Source organism: Oryx dammah, unplaced genomic scaffold (assembly GCF_014754425.2).
Source record: "Oryx dammah isolate SB20612 unplaced genomic scaffold, SCBI_Odam_1.1 HiC_scaffold_10, whole genome shotgun sequence".
Taxonomy (NCBI): domain Eukaryota; kingdom Metazoa; phylum Chordata; class Mammalia; order Artiodactyla; family Bovidae; genus Oryx; species Oryx dammah.
Window position 1 is genome coordinate 16,274,345 of NW_024070194.1, and position 26,955 is coordinate 16,301,299.

Below are 26,955 nucleotides of genomic sequence, written 5' to 3' on the forward strand. Positions count from 1 at the left end.
CACACACACACACACACACACACACACACACACACACGAGGGCGGATGGCCCAGGCCCTTGAGAGCTTTGAGCAGGGCCCATTTTATCCTGTCGTTATTCAGCTGTACATCCGTGGAGGTGCTGGGCTGAGATCTCAGTAGTCACGTGTCATCCCGGCCTGGCCTCATCATGGGGACCAGGCCAGGGCCCCTCTCCTCAACCTCCTTCTCTCTCTCTCCCAGCCCGGACCCCGTGGAGGCAGGGGAGGAAGTCAAAGTGAGGGTGGACCTGCTGCCTCTGTACGTGGGCCGCCACAAGCTGGTGGTGAACTTCGAGAGCGACAGGCTGAAGGCCGTGAAGGGCTTCAGGAACGTCATTGTTGGCCCCGCCTAAGGGGTCCTCGTGCCAGCCCCACCTCAGCCACTGAGGGCCCCCAAATTGACCCCAGTCTTTATCCCAAGCTAATGAGCAAAACTTGCCCCTCCTTGGGCCCCGGACCTCAGGGCAGGGGTGGGCTGCCTGCGGGGGCCCTTTGGAATCGAATGTACTTCCCGCCCACCTTGACCCCCGAGCTTGTCTCCCCACACCCCTCACCTGTGAGGGAGGCTCTGTGCCTGCACTGTGGGAGCCCTCCTCTTGGCTGACTGGGCCTAGGGGGTAGGCCGTCTCCCCCTCCCTTCCCAGCCCAGAGGCCCCTTAAAAAGCCACTGACCACCCGCCAAACTGATTGATCGACGTCAGAGCCCCTTTCCTGGGAGCAGGCAAAAAGTGTGCCCAGTGACCACATCAAGGAACTCAGCTCCCTAGAGTACCCTGAAACCCTTCCCCAGGTTGAGCCCAGACTCCGGGGGCCCTTGGCAGAGCCTGAGCAGGTGCAGATTGGGGGGGGTCCCAGGAACAGACCACACCCCAAGTCCCCTCACAGCCCAGCAGCCCTGACCCAATACTTCCCCCCACCCTTACAATGATGAGATGCCTAGTAAGTGCCTGGCACTTCCTGGGCTTACTGGTGCTCACACGCCCATCAGCCCATTCAGTCCCCACAGGAAACTGCAGAGCAGGAGCTGAGGAGACTGGGCTTGGAGGAGGGAGGCGGCTGGCCCTGCTCCCATGGGATCCTGGATATTTGCAAGGCTGGCTAATGTAGAGACACAAGAAAGGAGCCCAGCCCTCCCGACTCTGCGTCCAGGGCCCCATCCACCCCTCCAGCCCTGACCTGGCTGCATCAGAGAGGCCATTTGGAACCGGATCAAAAAGGATCCAATTAGGACGAGGAGACGGGGAGGGCTTAGAGTCCTAGGTTCGAGGCCTAGGCCTGGCCAGCTACTGCCTTCCCCTCCTCTGGGCCTCAGTTTCCTCTTTGGTCACAGGGAGTGATTGAACCAGCTCATCTCCAAGGCCCTCCCAGCTCTGCACTTTGGTGCCTTGTATGACCCGGCCTCGCCAATGACAGCAGGTCGTTCTCCTGGCCTTCATAGAGCCTTGGGTCACAGACCCAGGATGCCTCGAAGTGTGAGACCATAACCATGACCACCTTCCTGTCCCTAGTTGTGTCTGGGTCCCCCACCTGTGCCCAGGCATCTGCCTTGGGAGCCCATTTCTAGGGGGAAAGAGACCCCCCGAGGAACCCCCGTCCTAACCATGAGCCCGCCCACTGCAATGCCTAGACTTCACAATAGCCTTAGTTGCCTATGCTGATCACCCACCAACAAGGCTGGCATCTTAGCCATCTCCTCTTTGAAGAGCCAGAGTCCTGGAACACAGCCCCTGCCCCCCTGACTAAGCTCGAGGACCCCACGAATTGCCATCTCTGACTTTATTCCTCACTCTCTCCATGTGACTGGGCTTCCCTCAGCCTGGAGAGGGGAAGTGGGAGAGAATTCTGTGAGTGGGGCACAGCCTCCAGGGAGCCCCCAAGCCCCAGAGAGGGACTTGGGGGAAAGTCACACTGATACACTTAGAACTTTCTGCTTTGCACAAGGAGAAGCACAAGATGAGCCAGTATATATTCATTCTATATAAATATTACTCTATTTCCCTATGGTTTTATAAACGCTTTTGGGTTCCAAGCAAGCAGTAGATGTGCTTTTGAGCCACAAACAGCGAGCACTGAAATAAAAGTTTATTTTTCACATTCAAACAAGGTCTGATCATGCTTTTGAGGAGAGTGAGTGGGTGATCTCATTTAGCATCTGGACAAGCCACTTCATGCTAAGAGCCTTTCCCTAGCTTCAGTGCCTCCCTCAGATCTAAATTTAACCAGTATTCAAGGCTCTACAACTGTTTAGCTCCGTCTCTAATCCCATCTCCAAACAGCCATGTTCAGATCAGAATGAAGTGCCCGTTTCTCTTCTAACATCCCATGCACTTTCAACCTCTTACCTTGGAATACCACTCTTTTTTCCTTACTCAGCTTATGAACTCCTATTCATTTTATAATGCTTCACATTAAAGTCACCTCTTCTGTGAAGACTACCCAGATTTCTTCTCAGAACCCTGGAACATGGACCAACTCAAACATTTATCACAGTGACTTTTAGTTCCATGTTGATATACCTGCCCCTCACTTCCTGTCTGAAGTTCTCAATGGTGGGGACCAAGTATCTCTTAAACAGACCCTAATAAATGCTGAATTGGTCAATTAATGTGTTTCAACTCAGTTCCCCTAAGACCTGTGTTGTTCAGTAGAAAAATAATGTGAACCACAAATGCAAGTCATATATGTAATTTAAATTTTTCTAGTGGCCCTATTAGAAAAAAGAAACAGGTAAAATACAGTAATGTATTTTGTTGAACCTAATATGTCTGAAACATACTATGTTTAATAAGCATGTATAATAAACATTGTTATTGTAACACATAATCAACATAAAAATTATGAGTGAGATATCTTACATTCTTCTTTTCATACAAAGTCTTTGGAATGCGGTATATATTTTATACTGACAGCCCATTTCAATTAGGACTAGCTGCATTTCAAGTGCTCCGTGGCCTCAGGTGGCTACTGGCTACCACACTGTGTTACCGAGCAAGGGCTCATGTGCCTGCCACACAGAAAGCCAAACGCTGACAGCGGGTATTTGCAGCAAAGCTTTTATTTGCAAGGCTCCAACTGCCAACAGTGTGTTTTGAGCTTCGCTGATGGCTCCATTGGTGAAGAATCTGCCTGCCATTCAGGAGACCTGGGTTCAGTCTCTGGGTTGAGAAGATCCCCTGCAGAAGGGATAGGCTACCCACTCCAGTATTCTTGGGCTTCTCTGGTGGCTCAGACGGTAAAGAATCCACCTGCAATGCAGGAGACCTGGGTTCAATCCCTGGGTTGGGAAGATCTCCTGGAGGAGGGCATGGCAACCCACTCCAGTACTCTTGCCTGGAGAATCCCATGGACAGAGGAGACTGGCAGGCTACAGTCCATGGGGTTGCAAAGAGTCGGACGTAACTCAGCAACTAACGCTTTCACTTTCTTTTCAAGCAAGGAGAACAGGCAGCTCATGCTCCAAAGAACTGAACTCCCCTTTGGCTCTCAGGGAAGGGTTTTAAAAACAGTGTAAGGGGAGAGGGTCATAGGATGCGTGATCAGCTGGCAGACCTTCTGATTGGTTGGTGGCAGGGGTAACAGGTGATGTTTCAGGAATTTCAACCTTCTGGTTCCAACTAGTCTAGAGTACGTGCTTGTCGTCAGCACATAGCCTCCAGTCTCTACAGAGCAACTCAAAGATATGCACCAGATTGTTATCTATATCCCTTCAGGAAGAACTAGGAAGCCTGTAATTTTATAGTCTTCATTGTTAACTGCTTGCACCTGCTCCTTGAAACTTAAGGAAGGTCTAGAAGACTAAAGCCTCCCTCCACACCTTTTTTTTTTCCCACTAACAAGAAACAGGGGACACAGAAGGACTTTTGTACCTGGGAAATCCCCACAATGTCCTGCTTGGTACAGTCCCCCTTTTCCTTGACACTCCTCAATCTTTAGGGGAACGGGGGTGGGACAAGAAAGGGAATAAAGTTTGGAACAGAGACATTAATCATAAACTCACCTGGGGAACTCAGTTTCAGGGGACTCAGTTTCAACTGGATGGTGCCGGGTCTAGACTATTTTCCGAAGTGCAGGGACCTGGTTGTTCATCTCATTCCACACCAATGAAGTGCTCATCAATGTTCGTTGATTGAACAGAGGCTGGGAGACAGTCTCTTCCTTCAGGGAACTCGTGTTGAAACACCTGACATGCAAGTAAAAAACTCAAAGTGCGTTATCACATTTTTCAGGGTGCTGAATCTTTTTTCCTAAAGAATTACACCTGGGGCGTCCCTAGTGACTTAGGGGTAAGGAATCCGCCTGACAATGCAAGAGACACAGGTTTGATCCCGGCTTTCGGAAGATCCCACGTGCTGTGAGATCCAAGCAACTAAGCCTGTGCCCCAGAACTACTAAGCCTGTGCTCTAGAGCCCAGGAACTGCAACTTCTGGAGCACGCGATCCCTGGAGCCTGTGCTCCACAAGAGAAGCCCCCCGCATGAAAAGCCTGAGCCCTGCCACTAGAGAGTAGCCTCCGCTCTCCACAACTAGAGAAGAGCCTGCACAGCAATGAAGACGCAGCACAGCCAATAAATAAATAGAAAATTTAAAACATTGCACCTGGGTCTGGCCTGAGCATTTTATCAATCAATACCCAGCAAGAAAACAGAACCATTATCTCAGGTGGGGAAGGAGCTTATAAGGGAAATGGATTCCCAAGGCATCTGAGGTGCCGAAAGAGCAGAGAAGAAGAAGTGGTACCCAGAAATTGGGAGTCAGCTACTGTCCAGGATGCTCAGCAGCCTAAGAGCTCTTCCCCACCACCCAGCTGCTGGAGGCGCTGTCACTACATCCCTGAAACCAACAGAGCTGCTGAATCTACAAATGCTGCTGAAGTCAGTGCTGGCAGCAGCCAGAGGCAGGCTGGCATCTCTCATCCTCCTGCCTTCTCCCCACTGGCAGATCCTCACCAGAAACTGGCTGGCAAGGGGCTCTGGTAGTTATCATTTTTAGGCTTCCAGCCCCTGAAAAACAGAGATGGCTAGGCAAGGATGGGGGCAGGGGAGGGAGTTAAGTAACTGATACCTATTGCTGCTCTCTCTTTAAGAACATGCGTCCCTTCATCTCCACCTAAGTAACTCTTATTCAGCTTTCAAAACCCTACTCCAAAGAGACCTCTTCTGGAAAGCCTTCCTGGACTGCAGCCAACTGCTTCAGCTCTGGTTCCACTTAGCATATGGTAGACAGCCCTTTACAATTATCTTCTCAGTCTAGCTTAGGATGTTCACCAGTGCTCTAGAGCACTCCAAGAGCAGAGTCAAGGCACACCTCCCAGGAGGGGGCCCCCAAGTGGACTCGGAAGTGCCAACTCTAGCTCCCAGGCCTGACTGCCTCCCCTTCTAAAAAATGACAAGGCCTCCCTGGCCAGGTCTGCCAGTGCCCTGGCATTCGGACCTCCCAGTAGGCTTGCCCCAACCCAAGAGCTCACTAACTGGGAACCCAGGAAGGAGGAAGGCTTTGTGGACCATATAGGCCCATTTTATAGACAGGGAAAATGGGCCTGAGATCCTGTTCCCCAAGCCAGAGCTGAGGGTCGAGTCTGGAGCCCTATAGGACAGTGCTAGTCACTGACCTGTTGGAGCTCAAGACTGCTGGGCGCCTGCCCAAGCTCAGCTTATAAGCCAAGTAGTCAAGGGCCTGGATTCTGGAGCCAAACAGACCTAGGCTCAAATCCTGGTGCTGCCATGGGTTCACTGTGTGGCTTCAGGCAGGTTCTTGACCTCTCTGTGCCTCTGCCTCCTCATCTGTCGAATGGGGGTGATTTGGGGTCTGCTTCCATGATTGGTGCGCACGTTCAGTAGAACGCTGCACACAAAACATTTAGCTGGCTCCTGGCACGTTCTAACCTAACAGCTCACTTTCCTCTGGGCCAGGAACCTTTTCACCCAGTGAGCTATTCGCGCCTCAAATATTCTTACCCAGAGTTCCCCCATTTTACAGATTTGATAGTCACACAGTCGGTGAGGCACAGAGTGGGGATTTGAACCCAGCCAGTCTGCTCTGCACGCCCACCCCAGTGCCTGGTCTAGCCCAGAGAAGGCCCAGTTTTTACTGAGACCCTCCTTTTCCACCATGTGCCGGAGTATGTGAGCAGAGACCTCCACCACAGCTCTCGTGGAGTGGGGGTGTCTGATTGGGTCCATCTTTCCGCCTCCAAAAGTCCCTCTCCTTTCCAGCTGCTCTTGTTTACTTGGAATGTCTGCCAGCTCACCCCCTAGCCTCATGGCAAGCCCAGAATAACAGAACTTTGACAGAATCCATGAGGAGAGGCATAAGTGGGAGGGCCAAGAGAGGCCTCCTAGAAGCACAAGCATGGGGCCAGGACCAGGTCAGAACATACACTTTCCCAGCCTCCCTACCTCCCTCCCCAACAGACCTGAGCACATCCACAGAGACACATATCTGCAAGTCTGTGCAGCCCTGTGCTTTGTTTCAAGAGGCAAAGTCCAAAGGGTTCCATAAAAAGGAGAAGGGATGACAAAAATGATGGACTGTACAGCCTTGAGAGGGGCTTCCCAGGTGGCGCTAGTGATAAAGAATCACCTGCCATTGCAGGAGACATAAGAGAATCAGATTCAATGCCTCGGTTGGGAAGATCCCCTGGAGGAGGGCATGGCAACCCACTCCAGTATGCTTGCCTGGAGAATCCAATGGAAAGAGGAGCCTGGCGGGCTACAGTCCACAGGGTCACAGAGATGAACACGACTGAAAGGTCTTGGCATGCACATACACACAGCCTCAAGAACACAGGATCTGTAATGATCTGAAGTTGAGCAACAGATGCAAACACGAAAGACCATTTTCCATATAATTCCACTTGGATGAAGGTCATGAACTCATCCATGGTGTTGAGAAATCAGGGTCCTGTTTTCCCTGGCAGGGGAGAGATTCGGCAGAAGCACAAGGTGGGTTTGGAAGCACGGAGATGGCTTTGACTGTCTTCATCTGCATGCTGGGTAAACACGTATATTCAGCCTATGAAAATGTGTCTAGTTTAAAAAAAATCACATTAATATTTTCTTGAAGTTTCTAAAATTAAGTCCAAAGTGAGGTGGAGACGTGATCCATAGACTCTGGCCACTGGGAATAGCAAGTTTCCCCACATAAGCACCCCTCAAGGTCTGAGAAAGCCAGTGTTGAAAGGCTGGACTCACAGACATAGTTACCATATGACCCATTATTTTCATTCCTAGGTATAAACCCGAGAGAACTAAGAATAATAACCACACAAAAAGTTGTCTGTAAATGTTTACAGCAGCGTTCTTCATAATAGCCAAAAAGCGGAAACAAACCAAATGTCCAACAAACGATGAATGATTAAATAAAGTGTGGCATGTCCATACAGTGGAATATTATTTGGCAAGAAAAAAGGGAATGAAGTACTGATATATGTCCCATCATAAGTGGACCTTGAAAACATTACAATCAGTGAAAAGAAGCCAAACCAAAGACCACATATTGCTTAAGTTCATTTATAGGAAATGTCCAGAAGAGGTGACTGTATGCAGACAAAGTAGATCAGCGATTGTCTGGGGCTGGGAAGCTGGAAGGCTGACTGGGAGGGGGTGACAGCTAAAAATCACGGAGGTTTTTTTTTTCTAGGATAATGAAAATTTTCTCAAATTGATTGTGCAATGGATGCATGATTTTGTACTACAAGTTGCTGAGTTACATACTTTACAAGGGTGAGTTGCAAGGTTTGTGCACTGCTGCAGCTGCTGCTAAGTCGCTTCAGTCGTGTCCGACTCTGTGCGACCCCATAGACGGCAGCCCACCAGGCTCCCCTGTCCCTGGGATTTTCCAGGCAAGAACACTGGAGTGGGTTCCCATTTCCTTCTCCAATGCATGAAGTGAAAAGTGAAAGTGAAGTCGCTCAGTCGTATCTGACTCTTAGCGACCCCATGGACTTCAGCCTACCAGGCTCCTCCATCCATGGGATTTTCCAGGCAAGAGTACTGGAATGGGGTGCCATTGCCTTCTCCAAGGTTTGTGCACTAGGTCTCAATAAAGCTGCTTATAAATAATTAATAATGAACAGGGAGGGGGAAAGGCTAAGCCCCGGAATCTGACTTGATTTGGATTCGGGAGGTCTGCCTGGATGTGCTGGTGACCTTGGGTAAAGCTTTTCCCTTCTCTGGGCCTTAGTTAGCCCAGCTGTCCCAGGGGAGAGATGAAGGTAGCAGCAGAGAAGTACTGAGGCACCACTGATGCGGTCATGATGTTCACGACCACATTGGTTCCTTGCCCAGCCTGTGGAATTGGAGGGCCACCTGGGGGCAACTAACTGGTAATGATTCATTGAGATCTTTGCACTCCTTTTAAAATGGCAGAAGAGGAACTTCCCCAGAGGTCCAGTGATTAAGACTCTGAGCTTCCAATGCATGAGGCACAGGTTTGATCCCTGGCGAGGGAACTAAGATCCTGCACACAGCACAGCCAAAAAAATAGAAAAATGGCAGAAGGGACATTTTTTCCAAACCTTGCTCTTGGCCGCTGCTCAAGGATACCAGAGGTACAGGTAGATACCCCGCTTTCTCTTCAAGCACTTCATCATTTCCCAAATCCATGTCTGTACTGTGCTTAGTCGACCAGTCATGTCTGACTCTTTGCGACCCCATGGACTGTAGCCTGCCAGTCTCCTCTGTCCATGGGGATTCTCCAGGCAAGAATACTGGCGTGGGTTGCCATGCCCTCCTCCAGGAGGTCTTCCTGACCCAGGGATCGAACCCAGGTCTCCCGAATTGCAGGTGGTTTCTTTACCATCTGAGCCACCAGGGAAACCCAGCTCCATGTCAGCTCATTCCAAAGTCATCTGGAGTAGACAGACAGACAGAGGACAAATGCCAACCAGACCAGGTAAGACTGGGATCTGCCTTCACTTGGTGAGTGAAGCCCATTTAGAGGGGGGGAAACAGGTGTGGGTGGGCAGTGGCAGGTCCACGGTCCCAGAGCCAAGGCTGCACCCACAGACTTTCCTCTTTCCATTTGTCATGAAAACACCTAAGTGCCTACTATGTGCTCAGCCTGAGGTACTCTCTGGAAAGGATGAGAGAGACCCTGAGAAGGGTGGGCAGCCCCTCCCCAGGAGTCCCAGGCCTGTGTCCCATCTCCCCTCTCTCTTGCTGTGTGACTTTGAGGAAACCACTTTCCCTCTCCAGGACTGTCACACTGAGACTCCCAATTACTGTCCTGTTACCCACCACCAGGGATGTGATTATGATGGGAACAGGCCTTATAAACTGTAAAGCATTATATCTATGGAAGCCAACAGGAACTCTGGTCACATCTGAGGAAGGCAAGATCAAGGTGCTATTTCTCTAACTAGTACCAGAGTCAGCAGGAGGGATGGGGGTGGCCTGGACCAGGGTGTGGCTGTCTTGGAGTCATCTGGACAGATCTGAGATACACAGAGGAGACTCATTCATTCAACACCCCCTTTTTTTGCTGAATTGTGGTTCAGGAACTGAGTTAGGTGCTGGGGATACAGTGGAGGTCCTGTCCTACAGAGCACTCATGCAGATTACCAGAGTGAAATGAGGTGTGTCAGAAAAAAAGACTAGAGTTCAGGATAATGGGGCCACTAGCACAATCATAAGAGTAAGGGTGCCAAGCACCCATTTAAAGGCATCCTATGGGGCTACCCTGGTGACTCAGTGGAAAAGAATCTGCCTGCCAATGCAGGAGACCCACGCTTGATCCCTGATCCAGAAAGATCCCACTTGCTGCAGAACACCTAAGCCCATGTGCCACAACTGTTGAGCCTGTGCTCTGGAGCCCAGGGGGCCACAGCTACTGAGCCCACGAGCTGCAACTACTGAATCCCGAGTGCCTGGAGGCCATGCTCTGCAACAGGAGAGGTCACCACAGTGAGAAACCCATGTACTGCAACTGGAGAGTGACCCCCACTCTCTCCAACTAAAGAAAAGCCTGCGCAGCAACGAAGGCCCAACACAGGCAAAATAAATAAATAAACATTTTAAAAAGTAAATGCATCACATACATTAACTTCCTGGGGCCTCTCAACACCCTGCCAGGAGGAAGCTAGCCTTACTGTCCCCATTTTACCAGCAAGGAAACTGAGGCCCAGAGAGGTTATGTGACACAGCCAAGGTCACACATCTAGAAAAGAAGGAAGGCAGGGTGCCCACCAGGCAGTCTGGGTCCACAGCAACTGCTCCTAACCTCCTGCTGTGTTATCATCTGTCTTATGATATGGACCTACAAAATGAGAGGGTCTTCTTCAACCAAGAGGGCAGGGAAGGCCTTCTGAGAAGCTGATGTGGAAGCTGAGACCCTGGAGAGGAGGAGCCAGGCCAGGGAAGGGTCGGGGGCAGGTGGGTGCAGAAGCCATTTTCCAGAAAGCTGATGCTGTAGGTTCTGGGACCCTCACTTGTGTGGGGCCCTGTTCATACAAGGACCACAGGCAGCTGTGGAGTGTTCCAGGCAGGGAGGGGAGCCAGGTTGCTGCCAGAAAGCATTTCAACATAAACATTTCTGGGAAAGAGCCTCAAAAAACGCTCAGAAGGAGGGAATCAGAAACTTATGAGTCTCCAGCAATTTGTTATGATGTCTTTTCACATTCTTCACGAATAATCACTTACTTACTCAATTTTATACTTGTAATTTTATCTTCTATTCTTTTTGTTAAAGATGAGTCTCCCTCCGAATTAAAACTCAATGTACAATGTAATAGCACAAACTTCTCACCAGAATGACTAAAATGCAAAGCAAAAGAGAAAAAATTGGAATTGTTGGTGGAGAGATGGACCAAGATGTACTTCCTTATGTGACCATGAGAGGAATGTAAATAGGTATGACCACTTAGGATAACTATTTGCCATATCGTCTAAATCTGCAATCATTTATCTTTATGAGGCAGTAATTCCTCTCATGGATGTTTACCCAACAGAAAATAAGTCCATATATTCTCTGAAAGACACGTGTGAGAATGTTCCTAGCAAACATCCCCCATCCCCATAATATCCCAAAGCTGAAAGCAGCCTAAAAGTCCAACACGAACGGAACGATTATATAAACTGGTGCTGTGTTGTGCTCAGTTGATCAGTCATGTCCGACTCTTTGTGACCTCATGGACTGTAGCCTGCCAGGTTCCTCTGTCTGTGGAATTTTCCAGGCAGGAATACTGGAACGGGTTGCCATTTCCCCCTCCAGAGGATCTTACCAACCTGAGGATTGAACCTGAAAGTCTTGCATCTCTTGCATTGGCAGGCAATTCTTTACCACTTTGCCAAGAGGGAAGCCCCATATAAACTGGTATAGTCATTCAAAGTAATATTACAGGAATGAATGAGAAAAAATAAGCAACACCTACATGCAACAATTTAGTTGAATCTCACAGGCACGTTAAGGAAAGATGCCAGACACACAACACATGGAATGATTTTATTTGTGTGAAGTTCAACCCCAGGCAAAACTCAGCTATGATGTGAGAATGTGAGAAGTCAGATAGGGACTGCTGATAGGGAATGGTTGTAGCTAGAAGGCTTCCCAGGTGGCTCAGTGGTAAAGAATCTGCCAGCCAAAGCAGGAGAAGGCGCATCAGGGAGGCATCTGGGGTGCTTGTGCTGGACTGATTCGTGAACTGGGGGCCAGTATACATAGATGTGTTCAATTCAGGGGAATGGACAGCAAAGAGATCAAGCCAGTCAATCCTGAAGAACATCAACCCTGAATATTCATTGGAAGGACTGATACTGAAGCTGAAGCCCCAATACTTTGGCCACCTGATGCAAAGAGCTGACTCCCCTGATGCTCGCAAGACTGAGGGCAGGAGGAGAAAGCGGGCAACAGAGGATGAGATGGTTGGATGGCATCACTGACTCAGTGGACACGCGTTTGAGCAAGCTCTGGGGGATGGTGAAGGACAGGGAAGCCTGGCGTGCTGTGGTTCCTGGGGTCACAAAGAGTCGGACATGACTTAGCAACTGAACAACAACCATCCAGCCACATGCTTATGATGTACGTTTTGTATGCATGTTGTGCTTTAATGAATAACCCCCTCCAATGGTATAAGTTTCAAGCCCCTTGAAACCTTGACTTGACCTCGAGACCAGAGAAGGATTTGGAATTTATTAAATGTATTACCATGCAGTGGTTCCCACTGAAGGGTGGTGAGTAGCAGGTGATATGGTCTCCTTGGTGCTTTAGGAAGCTCCCTCCAGCCACCCCAGGGAGAGAGTAGGGAGGCTTGGGGGAGGGCAGAGAAGTCTTCCTGGGCAGCAACTCAAGGGCAAGACAGGCTTGGAAGGTGAGGGGAGGAGTAGGTGGGAAGGATTGCTGGTGTTAGGGCAGGGGCAGCCAGGGTGGGGGTCTGAACGGGAGAGGAGGGCTGGTCTCCGATCTTTCTGCAGTGAACTCCCCTGGCCCCTGCCTGGCCAGGCTCGAGCTCCAGCTCTGCCCAAGCCTGGCACCCCAGCTCCACCTGGAAGCCAGCTCTCTGTCAGCCAGCTCCTCCTTCACTCCTTCCCAGGCCCAGCCAGTTCTGCTCATGGAAACTCTGAGGGGCCCACAGCCAGCTCTTGGCAGCCACCCAGATGCTCACAGAGCTGAAAATTTGTCTCTCCTCAGTCATGACTGTTTTTTTTTTTTTCTAATCTTCCTTGTTTTATTGACCCAAACTCTTGTGAGACCTTTCTTGGGAAGGGGAAAAAACACTTTTCTTGGGAATAGTCTTTCATTTTCATTTCATGAGTAACTTAAAGATAGAAAGAAAGAAAAAGCATGAGGAAGGCTTTCTTGGGAAGGGAAGAAAACACTGGGAAACAGTGTTTCATTTTCATTTCATGAGTAACTAAAAAGAGAAAAAGCACGATGGAGTGAAAGATCCTAGTTGGTTTAAAATTGCCTCATTTTAAACTGATTGATAAACCACAGATCTCTGGCTTAAACACACAGAGAAATGAGGCTCAGGGAGCTTCACCTTAACAGCAGAGGCGGACTTGCAGCTCGACGACGCGCCTTGTCTCCTTGAGAAACTGTGTGGTCCTGGCGAAATGGGCGGCGCTAACCCATACCGGCTTCCCGGGTGCCTCTGTGGCACAGAATCCACCTGCCAATGTAGGAGACGCAAGAGGCTTGGGTCCAATCCCTGGGTTGGGAGGATCCCTTACAGTAGGAAATGGCAACCCATAGGAAAGTACTTATTGTTCCCTATCTTCACCGACAATTCGAATTATTTTCTTTTGCTTTGTGTTTTAGCCATTCTGGTGGCTGGAGGGAGCTTCCTAAAGCATTAAGGAGATCATCAAGGAATATTCTTGGCTGAGAATTCCACGGACAGAGGAGCCTGGCAGGCTGCAGTCCATGGGATTGCAAAGAGTCAGGGATGACTGAGCGACTGGGCATACACATAGTGCTACCCATTTTTCAGATGAGGAAAGTGAGGTCTGACGAGGTGAAGTAACTTGGGACCAAGATCATTCACTTCATCAGGGGCAGAGTCTGATTTTTAACAACAGTTAACAGCTGCTGTGTATTAGCACTAGGGGAGCCAGATGCTGTGTATGCGTTCATCCATTCAGTCCCTGCAATGACCCAGGGGAGGAAGCTGCACTTATTATCACCCCCTTAAAAAAAAAAAAAACTGTTTGTTGAAGCCTTGTGTACATGTGCAGAAAAGTCCACAAATCATAAACTGAACCCACCCATGAAACCAGCACCTAGGTTAAAAACGGAACAGTTGATACAACGCCAAAAGCATAAGTGGTAAAATAGAAGATTGGTAAATTGGACTTCACAAACATTTAAAACTTCTGTGTTTCAAAGGATACCATCCAGAAGTGAAAAGACAACACACACGATGGGGAATATATTTGAAATCATCTATCTGATAAGAGACTAGCATCCAGAATATGGAAATAATTCTTACAACTCAATAATGAAAAGGAAAATAATCTAATTTTAAAAGAGACAAAGGACTTAGAAAGACATTTCTCCAAAATAGATATACAGATGCTAATAAGCAAATGAAAGGATGTTCAACATCATTAGACATTAAGAAATGAAAATTAAAACCACAAAGACTCACCCCTTCATAGTAACCAGATGGCTATGGTCAATAAACAGATAATAACAAGTATGAGTAGGATGTGGACAAGCTGGAACCCTCCTACATTGCTGCTGGAAACATACAATGGTGCAGCTGTTTTGAAAGAACAGTTTGACAGTTCCTCAAAATGTTAAACATAGAGTTACCATTTGACTCATTAATTTTGCTCCTACTGGAGTTAGGAAAAAAATAAAAAAAAACATACGTCCACACAAAAAGTTGCACATGAAAACTCATAGCAGCATTATTCATAGTAGCCTAAGAGTATAAACAACTGCCCCCCAACCCCCAGCAAGTAGAAAAAACCTAAATGTCCACCAACTCATGAATGGGTAAATAAAATGTCGTACATCCATACAATGGAATATTATCCAGCAATAAAAAGGAATAAAGTACTGATACATACCAAAGCATGAATGAAATCTGAAAACACTATCCTAAATGAAAAGACCGCATATACTATGATTCCATTTTACATGATGTGTCCAGAATAGACAAATAGAAAATAGAGTAGTAGTTGCCTAGGGTCAGGGATGGGAGGGTGGAGGTAGGGTCAAGAGCATAGGGAATGACGGCAAATGAGTGTTTTCTCTGGGGTATGATGGACGTTGTTCTAAAGTTATATTATGATGGTTGCCCCACTCTTCAATACAGGTAAAACCATTGAATTGTACACTATAGATAGATAAACCTTATAGTATGTAAACTATATCTCAATAAAGCTGTTTAAAAATAAAAGCATACTCCATTTCTTTTTTCATACTCTTCCCATACCTAGATTATCCCTACCTTCTGCTAGTTCTCTGAATGCCCCCAAAACAACCGATTCTAAGGCCCAACTCGAATGCCATTGCAAAGATCTCCTTGATCTATTTCCATTAGAAATAATTTCTCTCTCCTCTGAACTCCCACGTTAATTCACATCGTTCACTCAGGGATGGTTTATAAGGCATATATCATGTGTCTGGCACTTGTTACATTTCACAGGATTATTTAAGACCTGATTTCATCTCTGTTACTCTGCTGTGAAATTTTGGAGGGAGGAGATTACATCTTGTTCCCTTTTGTGTACTCAGAACCCAGCTATGTGACAGGCACCCAAAAGGCATTCAAGGAAGGTATGTAGAATTCATTGTACATTTCCTTTTGCTTTCTTTAAATAAATATTTTACTTATTGGGCTTCCTTGGTGGCTCAGTGGTAAAGAATTTGCCTGCCAACGCAGGAGACAAGGGTTGGACCCCTGATCTGGGTGGATCCCAGATGCCCTGAAGCAACTAAGTTCACCTGTCACAGCTACTGAGCCTGTCCTCTAGAGCTTGAGAGCCACAACTACTGAGCCCACATGTCTGGAGCCCGTGCTCTGCAATAAGAGAAGCCACTGAAATGAGAAGTTGTGTGCACCTCAACTAGAGAGCGGCCCCTGCTCCCTGCAATAGAGAAAAGCCAGTGTAGCGACAAAGACTCAACACAGCCAAAAATAAATAATATAGTACAGTATTTTAAGTATATATTTTAAATATATATTATTTATTAATTAATATTAGTAATATTTTATGAGATTGTCTTTACTCCATTGTATATTGTTGCCTCCTTTGTCGAAGATAAGGTGTCCATAGGTGTATGGATTTATCTCTGGGCTTTCTATTTTGTTCCATTGATCTATATTTCTGTCTTTGTGCCAGTACCATACTGTCTTAATGACTGTGGCTTTGTAGTAGAGCCTGAAATCAGGCAAGTTGATTCCTCCAGTTCCATTCTTCTTTCTCAAGATTGCTTTGGCTATTCAAGGTTTTTTTGTATTTCCATACAAATCTTGAAATTATTTGTTCTAGTTCTGTGAAAAATACCACTGGTAGCTTGATAGGGATTGCATTGAATCTATAGATTGCTTTGGGTAGTATACTCATTTTCACTATATTGATTCTTCCAATCCATGAACATGGTATATTTCTCCGAGTAAAGACAATCTCTTTAACAGGTGGTGCTGGGAAAACTGGTCAACCACTTGTAAAAGAATGAAACTAGATCACTTTCTAACACCACACACAAAAATAAACTCAAAGTGGATTAAAGATCTAAATGTAAGACCAGAAACTATAAAACTCCTAGAGGAGAACATAGGCAAAACACTCTCCGACATACATCACAGCAGGATCCTCTATGATCCACCTCCCAGAATACTGGAAATAAAAGCAAAAATAAACAAATGGGATCTAATTAAAATTAAAAGCTTCTGCACAACAAAGGAAACTATAAGTAAGGTGAAAAGACAGCCTTCTGAATGGGAGAAAACAATAGCAAATGAAGCAACTGACAAACAACTAATCTCAAAAATATACAAGCAACTTATGCAGCTCAACTCCAGAAAAATAAACAACCCAATCAAAAAATGGGCCAAAGAACTACATAGACATTTCTCCAAAGAAGACATACGGATGGCTAACAAACACATGAAAAGATTCTCAACATCACTCATTATCAGAGAAATGCAAATCAAGACCACAAAGAGGTACCATTTCACACCAGTCAGAATAGCTGCGATCCAAAAGTCTACAAGCAATAAATGCTGGAGAGGATGTGGAGAAAAGGGAACCCTCTTACATTGTTGGTGGGAATGCAAACTAGTACAGCCACTATGGAGAGCAGTGTGGAGATTCCTTAAAAAATTGCAAATAGAACTGCCTAATGACCCAGCAATCCCACTGCTGGACATACACACAGAGGAAACCAGAATTGAAAGAGACACATGTACCCCAGTGTTCATTGCAGCACTGTTTATAATAGTCAGGACATGGAAAAAACCTAGATGTCCATCAGCAGATGAATGGATAAGAAAGTTGTGGTACATATACACAATGGATTATTATTCAGCCATTAAAAAGAACAAATTTGAATCAGTTCTAATGAGATGGATGAAACTGGAGCCGATTATACAGAGTGAAGTAAGCCAGAAAGAAAAACACCAATACAGTATACTGACACATATATATGGAATTTAGAAAGATGGTAATGATGACCCTGTATGTGAGACAGCAAAAGAGACACAGATGTATAGAACGGACTTTTGGACTCTGAGGGAGAGGGAGAGGGTGGGATGATTTGGGAGAATGGCAATGAAACATGTATACTATCATGTAAGAAACAAAGTGCCAGTCTATGTTCGATACAGGATACAGGATGCTTGGGGCTGGTGCATGGGGATGATCCAGAGAGATGATATGGGGTGGGAGGTGGGAGGGGGATTCAGGATTGGGAGCTCGTATACACCCATGGTGGATTCAAGTCAGTGTATGGCAAAACCAAAACAGTATTGTAAAGTAAAATAAAGTAAAAATAAAATTAAAAATAAAAAAAATATTTTATGTATTTATTTTTGGCTGTGCTGGGTCTTTGTTGCTATGTGTGGGCTTTCTGTAGTTGTGATGAGTGTGGGCCAGTCTTGCTTGCAGTGCTTGGGCTTCTCAGTTGCGTAGCTTCTGTTGTTGCAGAGCACAGGCTCTAGAGCAGAGGCTCGGTAGTTGCGGCACACAGGCTTAGTTGCCCCACAGCAAATGGGATCTTCCTGGACCAGGGATCGAACCCATGTCCCCTGCACTGGCAGGTGGATTCCTAACCACTGGACCACTAGGGAAGCTCTACACTCCCTTTTTCTCACATCAGCCTTCTCCCAGGATACAGCTTCTCAACAGCAGGTTGAGGCATCGCTGTATCCTCCATAGGAACAGCCTAGCACTTAGTAGTTTTGTTGAGTAAACAGAAAATGATTAAATGATGAAGATGGCTTTAGTTTCCATTGTGACTATCCAATGAAAGTTTTTTTTTTAAAGGAAATGAGGCTTGTCTCCAGGTGTGGAGGATGGAGAGGGATAAGTGAGGATTTGCAATCCAGATGGGGAACAGAAGGAAGGAGTATGATCCTGCAAATATCTACATGGTACAGGAAACCAAAGAAGGTACCCCAAATCCCACAGATGCTTCTAAGGAAAGTGTGGAGGTAGCATGTGCACGCTTGCTCAGTTGATCAGTTGTGTCTGACTCTTTGAGATCGCATAGACTGTAGCCCACTGGTTCTTAAATCCCTTAGCCCAGAAGTTAAACATATCACTTGGATTCACATCTTTTGCTGGAACTGGTCACATGTTCTCTCCCATCTCTAAGGTTACTGGGAAGTGTAGTTTGCCTATGTTTCCAGAAAAGAAGGAAAACAAGTAGGAAAGAGCATTTATACTCTCTACTCAGAGAATTTAAACAAAACAACGAACAAACTCAACCTAATCAGTCAGTTCAGTTCAGTCACTCAGTCGTGCCCGACTCTTTGCAACCCCATGAATCGCAGCACGCCAGGCCTCCCTGTCCATCATCAACTCCCGGAGTTCACTCAGACTCACGTCCATCGAGTCCGTGATGCCATCCAGCCATCTCATCCTCTGTCGTCCCCTTTTCCTCCTGCCCCCAATCCCTCCAAGCATCAGAGTCTTTTCCAATGAATCAACTCTTTGCCAAAGTACTGGAGTTTCAGCTTTAGCATCATTCCTTCCAAAGAACACCCAGGGCTGATCTTTAGAATGGACTGGTTGGATCTCCTTGCAGTCCAAGGGACTCTCAAGAGTCTTCTCCAGTTCAAAAGCATCAATTCTTGGGCACTCAGCTTTCTTCACAATCCAACTGTCACAACCATACATGACCACTGGAAAAACCATAGACACATATAATAATTCTGCATCCAATTGCCTTATTTTCAAACACAAAAGACAATTTACAAAATTTGACTATAACTGGCGCTACAAAGCCAGTGTCACTAAATTTCAAAGAACTAAAATAGAGCATATTATTTAACTAGTTATTTCTTATAACTAAGGTATAAATCAATAATAAGAGAGCATTAGAAATTTCCATATTCTAAGAAATTAAAATACACTTCTAGGGACTTTGCTGGTGGTCCGGTGGTTAAAACTCCAAGCTTCCAATGCAGGGGGCATGGAGTCAATCCCTGGTCAGGGAACTAAGATACAACATGCTGTGTGGTCAGCCAATAAATTCATGGGGGAAAAATTTTTTTTAAATACACTTCTAAATAATGCATGAGTTGAAGAAGAACTGATAAAGAAAGCTAGAAAATATTTTGAATTGATAATAAAGAAAATTCATATCAAAATTTGTAAGTGTAGGTAAATTGTACATATAAGGGAAATTTATAGTCTTAGACACATATGTCAGAAAAGACAAGAAGCTGAAAATTGATAAAAATAAACATCCACCCCAAGAAGTTATAAAAAGAATGTCAAGACAAATCCAATAAAAGTAGGAAGAATTAAATAATAAAGGAAAGAACAGAAAATAAAATAAGAAAGCAAAGATTAAACCAGAGCTAAAAGACGGTTCTTTGGAAATACAGCAAAATTGAAAAACCCCTGAATGAAGTTAGTCTAGAGAAAAACAGACCTGGCACCAAAAGAACAATATTAGGAATAAAAAGTGGAACATCACTACAGATGTTGCCAACAATAAAGGAAAAAATAGAGTACTTTGAACAACTCTGATCAATACATTTGAAAATTTAAATGAAATGGACAAGAACTTAGAAAGGTACCTTATATCAACTTCTGCGCAAGACAAAATAGAAACCCTAGAGAATCCTCTAACAATTAAGAGCCCTGAGAATCTCTTTCATTAAGAAAACTTCAAGTCATCACTGGCATATTCTATCCAACATTCAAGGCAGAAACAATTTTAGTTTTCTGGAGACTAGAAAAAGAGTAATATAATCCCTAATTCATTCTATAAGATTAACATAACCCACAGACCAGAATAGCACAAAGATAAAGCAAGAAAAGAAAGTTACAGGCCAATTTTATTTATAAATATAAATGAAAATATCCTTAATAAAGTGTTAGCCACAAAAATCACTATATAAAAGGATACTACAAAAGTAGGCTGATCCCAGAAACACAAAGTTGATTTAACAATAGAAAATCTATTCATACAAGTCAGCACATAAACTGATTAAAGGACAAAAACTACATTCAGAAAACCATTTGATTAAAAAATTAATATTTAATCATTATTTTAAAACTAAAAAGATGATAATCTACAACATTAGGAACAGATGGAAATTTCCATACTTTGCTAAAGACTATGTCTGTGGCTACCATAATTAATGGTAAAATATTGCAAGCTTTTCCTCTTGAGATCAGATGCCTACTGCATCCGTTTTATTCAACATTTTACTGGCAGTCTTATCCAGTGCAGTGAGATGGGAAAAAGAAATGAAAGATGTAAGATTTAGAAAAGCAATGAAAGATGTAAGATTTAGAAAAGAAATAAAAATCATCTTTCAAAGGTGCTACAGTTAATATGTATAGAGGAAGGCAAAATGTCCTACAACTATGTTATCTAAATTAAGGAGAAAATGTAGCATTTTTATTGGACTCAAAATAAACGTATTGCAAATATGTTTCCATATAGCCACCCACTGAATTATTGAAGGAAGCTACCACAGGGAAGATTTGCACTTGGAGGACAAGATCTTCTGAACATTTAGAGATAAACCTGTGGGAATGGTTTACTCCGTGTATGAGTGAGCTTCCTGTCAGTGGAAGGGTTCAAGCAGGGACAGGATGAGCTGCGTCCAATGGGGCTGAAGGCTGGTTCTCCCAGTCTGGACCTCAGCTCTTCTCACACTTGGCCCCAGGAGGCAGCCTCTCTCCTTTCTTTTGGCTCTTGTCAAAATTAACTTAATGCTTCTGGCAACGTAGGTAAAATGAGCCAGGATTTACAGCTCCAGAACACAATTGCTAATCTTACTGCTGTCCACTCCCCTTGCCTAGACTCCCCTTTCAGAGAAAACCCACAACGAAATTTCTCTTGCCCTGCCGCCTGCCTTCCATCCCCACCCGGCCAGACTTATCTACCAAGTCCAAGTTCTCTGGCAAACAAAACAGCTCCCCCGAGGGGGATGGGTGTTGGCCTCAGGGTTTTCTACCAGGGAAAACTGGAGAAGGTTCACCCTGTTCAAAACCTTCCAAAGCTCCCTGCTGCCTAGAGTCAGGGCTTTTCCCCCAACACCACAGACCCCTTGAGAAAGGCAAATCCTTCCTTGCAAACGGCACTCTACTGAGATTTACTCTGTGTCCAGCACTGCGCTAAGGCTTGACTTCACTGACTCCCCCATGAGACCCCATGAGGTAGGATCTATTATTAGCTCCAGGTAACTAAGTGAGAGCTTGGGACTGGGTCAGTCTCACTTTGGGCCACACAGTCTGAAACACCATGTTAATCTGGTTTTTTTCTGTTTCTCTTTGGTTTTCCCCCCACATTATTGTCTTCCTTCCTTCCTTTTTTTTTCTTTCTTTCTTGGAGTATAATTGCTTTACACTGTTGTGTTGGTTTCTGCTGTTCAACAAAGTGAATCAGCCATAAATATACATATATTTCCTCCCTCTTGAGCTTCCCTCCCACCCCCCATTCCACCTCTCTAGGTCATCACAGAGCACCGAGCTGAGCTCCCTGGGCTACAGAGCAGCTTCCCACAAGCTGTCTATTTTCTCACTGAGAGTTTATATAAGTCAGTGCTACTCTCCCAGTTTGTTCAACGCTCCCTCCCTATGTCCACATGTCTGTTCAGCATCTCTATTCCTGCCCTGCAAATAGGTTCATCTGTACCGTTTTTCTAGATCCCGTACATATGTGTTGATATGCGATATTTGTTTTTCTTGGTTTGGTTTTTGTTACTGTCTTCCAAGTGAAGCTCGACATAGTCCTTTAAAGGCACAGCAGGGAGCAGTAGAGCTGGTCTCACGCCTGGACTGCTATGACTGCTAGACGTTTCCACCTCATCCCCCGAAGCAGCTCCCTCCATGGGCACTCAGCCACCAGATCCATCGTCCTCACAGGAAGGGCCCAGGAGGCAGAGACATGTGGCTGCAGACCTTGAAGTCCGGCCTGTGTTCTCTAGTTACCTGAGCTTAAGCCTTGGTTTTCTCACCTGCAAAATGGGGCTAAGGCCTTCCTGCTTTTGTAGGGTTATAGTGAGGATTAGACGTGATCGCTAACGTAAGAGTTCATCACCTGGGAGGTGCTGCATACATATCGCCCGCCTGCAGTTATTGGCAGTCTCTGCGGTTTGGGGTAGCCCCTTAGCACTTCCTTCTGGCCTCCCTGAGGCTCAGATGGTAAAGAATCTGACAGCAATGTGGGAGATCTGGGTTCAATCCCTGAGTTGGGATGATCCCCTGGAGAAGGGAATGGTGACTCATTCCAATGTTCTTGCCTGGAGAATTTCATGGACAGAAGGGTCTGGGGGGGGCGCTAAAGCCCACAGGGCGGCAAAGAGTCGGACATGACTGAGCAACTTTCACTTTCACCTTCTGGTCTTTCAACACTGTAAATCAAGGGCCATGATCTCTAGAAAATGCTGTGACCCAGGAGCTGAGGCAGCCCTGACCCCTGCTGGGGATATGGCCACAGAGCCTCACTGGCTTTCCTTGCAGCTGTAGCATCTGGGCTGATGTAGGGAAGCATGGCTGTGAATAAATCTGTCAGTTTCCTGGATGCCCCCCATCTTCCCCACCCCTATCGGGGACCCCTGCCTCATAGGAGGGCTGAAGCTAGCTGGCAGCAGAACCACATGTTGGCTGAGATGCTAGAGAACTCTGTAATGAACTGTCCCTCAGGCTGGAGGCGTTAACCTTGCTGCCTGGGCCCTGGGGTTAACCCTTTCCCTTCCCAGCCCCAGGGAAGCTAAGAGCAGAGCATGTGTGAGGGAGGACTATATTGATTATCCCCTGCTGCCGAACAAATTACCCCCACATTTAGCAGCTGGAGATAAATAACTATTAACATTTAGCTTCTGTGGCTCAGGAATCTGAATGTGGCGTCACTGGGAGGTTCTGGGTCAAGAGATTTCACGAGACAGGAAGCAAGATGGCAGACACGTCGAGGCTTGACTCTGGGAGGATTGGATTCCACCCTCACTCATGTAGCTGTTGGCCAGCTTCTGAAGAGCTATGACCCATTTTACTCACACGTGCCTGTCCACGGAACTGCCTCGTGTCAAGGCAGCTGGGCTCCCCCCAGGCCCTCCCCCCTCCACCTCTGTGTAAGAGGTGAAGAGGGAGAAAGATAAGCATCCAAGCTGGAAGGCACAGACCTTTAATAACCCACCCTCTTCACCCACCACTTGTGATGCTGTTGCAGGAAGGGGGATCCCTTCCTGGGCCGAGAGTGGGCTCTTGTCTAATACTCGGAAATGAATTGTCTGAGGAGACACACGTGTTGACAGAGAAAGAGGCGTTATTGGGAAGGGTTGCCTGGGTGGGGGCAGAAGGGTAAGGAGACCCAGGAGGACTGCTCTGCCACGTGGCTTGCAGTACTGGGTTTTATGGTGTTGGAGTTACTTTCTGGGTTGTCTCTGGCCGGTCACTCTGACTCAGAGTCCTTCTTGGTGCTGCACGCATTGCTCAGCCACGATGAATTCCAGTGAGGATTCTGGGAGGTGGTGGGACACGTGGTGTCTCCTTTGGACCTTTCCTGAACTCTTCCGGTTGGTGATGGCTCCTTAGTTCCATGTTCCTTTCCAACAGCCCTTGTGGTAAAATGTAAAATAACTCAGGCAAACAGTTACTACGGTGCCTGGCTAGGGTGGGCTGTTTCAGTCAGTGCGTTTCCCCTGCCAATGTTTCCTATTTCTTAGCTGTCAGTCAGTAAGCCCAGCCCACACTCGGGAGGGGAATTATGAGGGTGGGAAAAGCAGGAAGCCGGGGGTCACTGGGGACCATCTCACAAGGTGCCCACCTCAGAGGGGCCGCGGCTGGGACACACAGGCAGACCAAAGGCTGACTCACCTTCAGATGAACAAGTGCAGAGCGGGAGTTGGCCTCGAGTCCTCATTCCATCTATCGCCAAATCCTAAATCGTTTCCGAGTGTGACCACTCTGGACTGTCATGGCTCCAGTCAGGCCCCCATCATGTCTCACCAGGATGTCATCACTCCATCACCATCTCCTCACTGGTCCCCTGTATCTATTCTGCCCCCCTGTGCCTCCACCATCCCTTCCACCATCACCTGTCCCTTCCTAATAGTATTCAGAGGAGTCAAAATGCAGACTTGATGCTGTCTTCCTTTGCTGAGGATTCTTCAGAGGCTCTCCGTGATCCTCAGCATGAGAATTCTCCGCAGACAACAAGATTCTGCAGGGTCGGACTCGCCCTGGACCTCGACAGCTTCACCTCACAGCACTGCTGGCTCCTCTCGAACAGGCCCTGTGCCCTCTTGACCCAGGATTCCCACATGCTGTTCCTCTTCCGGGAACACTTTTTTTTTGTACCCTTCTCCTAGTCAGACCCTCATTACCCTGGGGATATTGGCACAAGAGTCACTTCCTTGAAGAAGCTGACCCTGTCCAACCCTAACTGAGTTCAAGTCGTCTGTTGAAAACTCATCTTCCAGTCGTAGCGTGTTGCCAGGCCCTCGGTGCCTTTATCTAATTGGTCACTGTCTGTCCTTCCCCAAGACTCTAAGTGCCATGATGGCAGCCACCGAATCTGGTTTTGCTAGCTGCAACCATTGTGGGTGCAACCTGTCACCAGTGGGTGCTTAAGAAACATATATTTAAGGGACTTTCCTGGCAGTTCAGTGGTTAAGAATCTGCACTTCCTTTGTAGGGGGGGCACGGTTTCGATCCCTGGTTGGGGAACTAAGATCTCGCATACCACTCAGTGTAGCCAAAACATAAAAAGAAAGAAAGAAAGAAACATAGAGAATTAAAAAAAAAAATTAAAGTCCTTGGGAAGATAAAACTACAATTTTAAAACAGAATTCATTAGAATCATAGAATTTTGAGGCTCAAAGTGGGCTCAGAAACTAGCCAGAGGAAATTAAGGCCCAGAGATGGGGAAGGGCTTTCTGGGCTGCAGAATGAGTGGAGACGGAGACAAGAAGACAGATACCCGGATGACCCCCTTGCCTGCCACTTTCCATCTGCCACGAGCCCCACTAACCTCCTGCTGCTGCTGCTAAGTCACTTCAGTCGTGTCCAACTCTGTGTGACCCCATAGACGGCAGCCCACCAGGCTCCCCCAACCCTGGGATTCTCCAGGCAAGAACACTGGAGTGGGTTGCCATTTCCTTCTCCAATGCATGAAAGTGAAAAGAGAAAGTGAAGTCGCTCAGTCGTCTCCGACTCTTAGCGACCCTATGGACTGCAGCCCACCAGGCTCTTTCCTCCATGGGATTCTCCAGGCAAGAGTACTGGAGTGGGGTGCCACTGCCTTCTCCGCACTAACCTATTATCACCTAAACTTCACCAATGGCCCCTGACAAACACTAACATATCACCTCCATCAGTCCTAAGACCTTGGCACAAAAACTCCAGAAGCTGCTGACAAAGCCTCCCTTCAGGTAAATTCTTTTCTTAGCTCTGCAACTATCAGTTCCAAAGATGCACAGCCAGTCTGAAAACAGCCATTTCACCCCACGTCAAGAACAAGCCCTGACTTTGAAAATTCTCCATTTGAGGCATTCTCCATTCCTCGTAAGTAGAGCTTTTGACCTTTTGATTTGGCCAGGACCTAAGAGGTTCTGGGCCAATTCCAAAAGGGAAACTGAGGCCAGAGAAGGGCAGAGACTTTCGCAAGGTCACTCAGGGAACCAGTGACAGGGTGAGGACCATAACTCAGGCCTCTCCACTCTCTGGCCAGTGGCCCCTGTGTCTCTACAGTAGGCTGCAAGGAGTTGGACTGGATTAACTTAAGGGTACTTACAGGCTCTGATCTGAGGCTAATAGATTCTTCTTTGAACAGAGATTCTTCCTCAGACTGTACTCAGCTGTGCAAATTTCTATCTCAGATCTTCAGCCGAGAGTAACTTTCTAAGTTCTGAAATGAAAATATGGCATTCCGAAACAAATCAGCCTTCCGAGAAAAAACCAACCAACGTTCCAAGAAAAAAAAAAAAAAGAAAAAATTCCAAGCTGGTATTCAAATTAGTTGCCAACATTTAAAAACGAAAATATTTTTACATGCAAATCCGAGTTTCCACATTCTTATAGAAAAACCAGCCAATCTGGTATAATCCTGATCTTCCCCTCCAGTGTATGACACTTGGCTAAACTACCCAGCGGCCGTCACACTCGCCTGTCCACAGCTGGCTACACTGCCTGCTTCCTGTTGCCTTCCCAGGTCCTGAAGGCATTTGAATTTGGAGCCCCTGTTCCTTCCGGGTTTACAAATTCCCTCTGTAACTATTCCCCAGGTAACGGGTCACATAGGCACTGTTTGATGCCAATAGGGACAAGTGGTGTGCTTCCAGTCTGTTCTGCGGCTGGCCAAGTAGATGGTGGTGGGGAGGGAGAGCTTGATTTACACTGTGGCTTATCTGACTCCATGTATAACAGGTCATGCTGTAATGTACTTCCAAATTCTAATGAACTTTAATTGCCTCAGAACCAGGACAGTCCATGCTTGTTTTGGTTGAGACAGATAAGAAATGACTCTAGGAAATGACTTCATAGACTTTTAGGCCATCAAAATGAAATCCACATGCCATCGCATTCTGGCCAAACTCGAGACCAGGTCGGGATGGTCTTTTTGAAGTTTTGAGGGAAATCCGTGCTGATACCAAAAGAGGGTTAGGAGGTCTGTCTTCGGGTTTTTGAGCAATGACAGTGCTCAGATAAATTGCCTTTCTATGACCCTGCCAAGAGCTGTCACCACTGCCTGCCCCATGTTTCATAATCCATGGGTATCGGAGGAGTAGCGGGTGGGGCTGAGGGAGGGTACTTAGAGTAATGTTAGGCCACTGAGCACTTCATCAGGAGGTGGCCCAGAGAAT

The 26,955-nt window shown here is 46.5% G+C and overlaps 1 protein-coding gene and 1 long non-coding RNA gene across 2 annotated transcripts in view; one reads left to right on the plus strand and one right to left on the minus strand.

Annotated features, from left to right (window-relative positions):
* The window catches only part of TGM2 (transglutaminase 2), a 35,138-nt gene extending 32,385 nt beyond the window's left edge, over positions 1–2,753 (plus strand). The window contains exon 13 of the mRNA XM_040248872.1: positions 223–2,753. Coding sequence (XP_040104806.1) covers positions 223–373 — 151 coding nt within the window. The 3' untranslated portion in view covers positions 374–2,753. The remainder of the gene's footprint in view (positions 1–222) is intronic.
* A 3,469-nt stretch (positions 2,754–6,222) lies between these two features.
* LOC120869510 lies at positions 6,223–26,338 on the minus strand. Its single transcript, XR_005722549.1, has 4 exons — positions 25,887–26,338; positions 23,969–24,032; positions 14,100–14,105; positions 6,223–6,232 (listed from the first exon to the last, which is right to left on the minus strand). It is a non-coding gene; the product is annotated as an uncharacterized LOC120869510 (long non-coding RNA).
* Between the last annotated feature and the right edge of the window lie 617 nt (positions 26,339–26,955).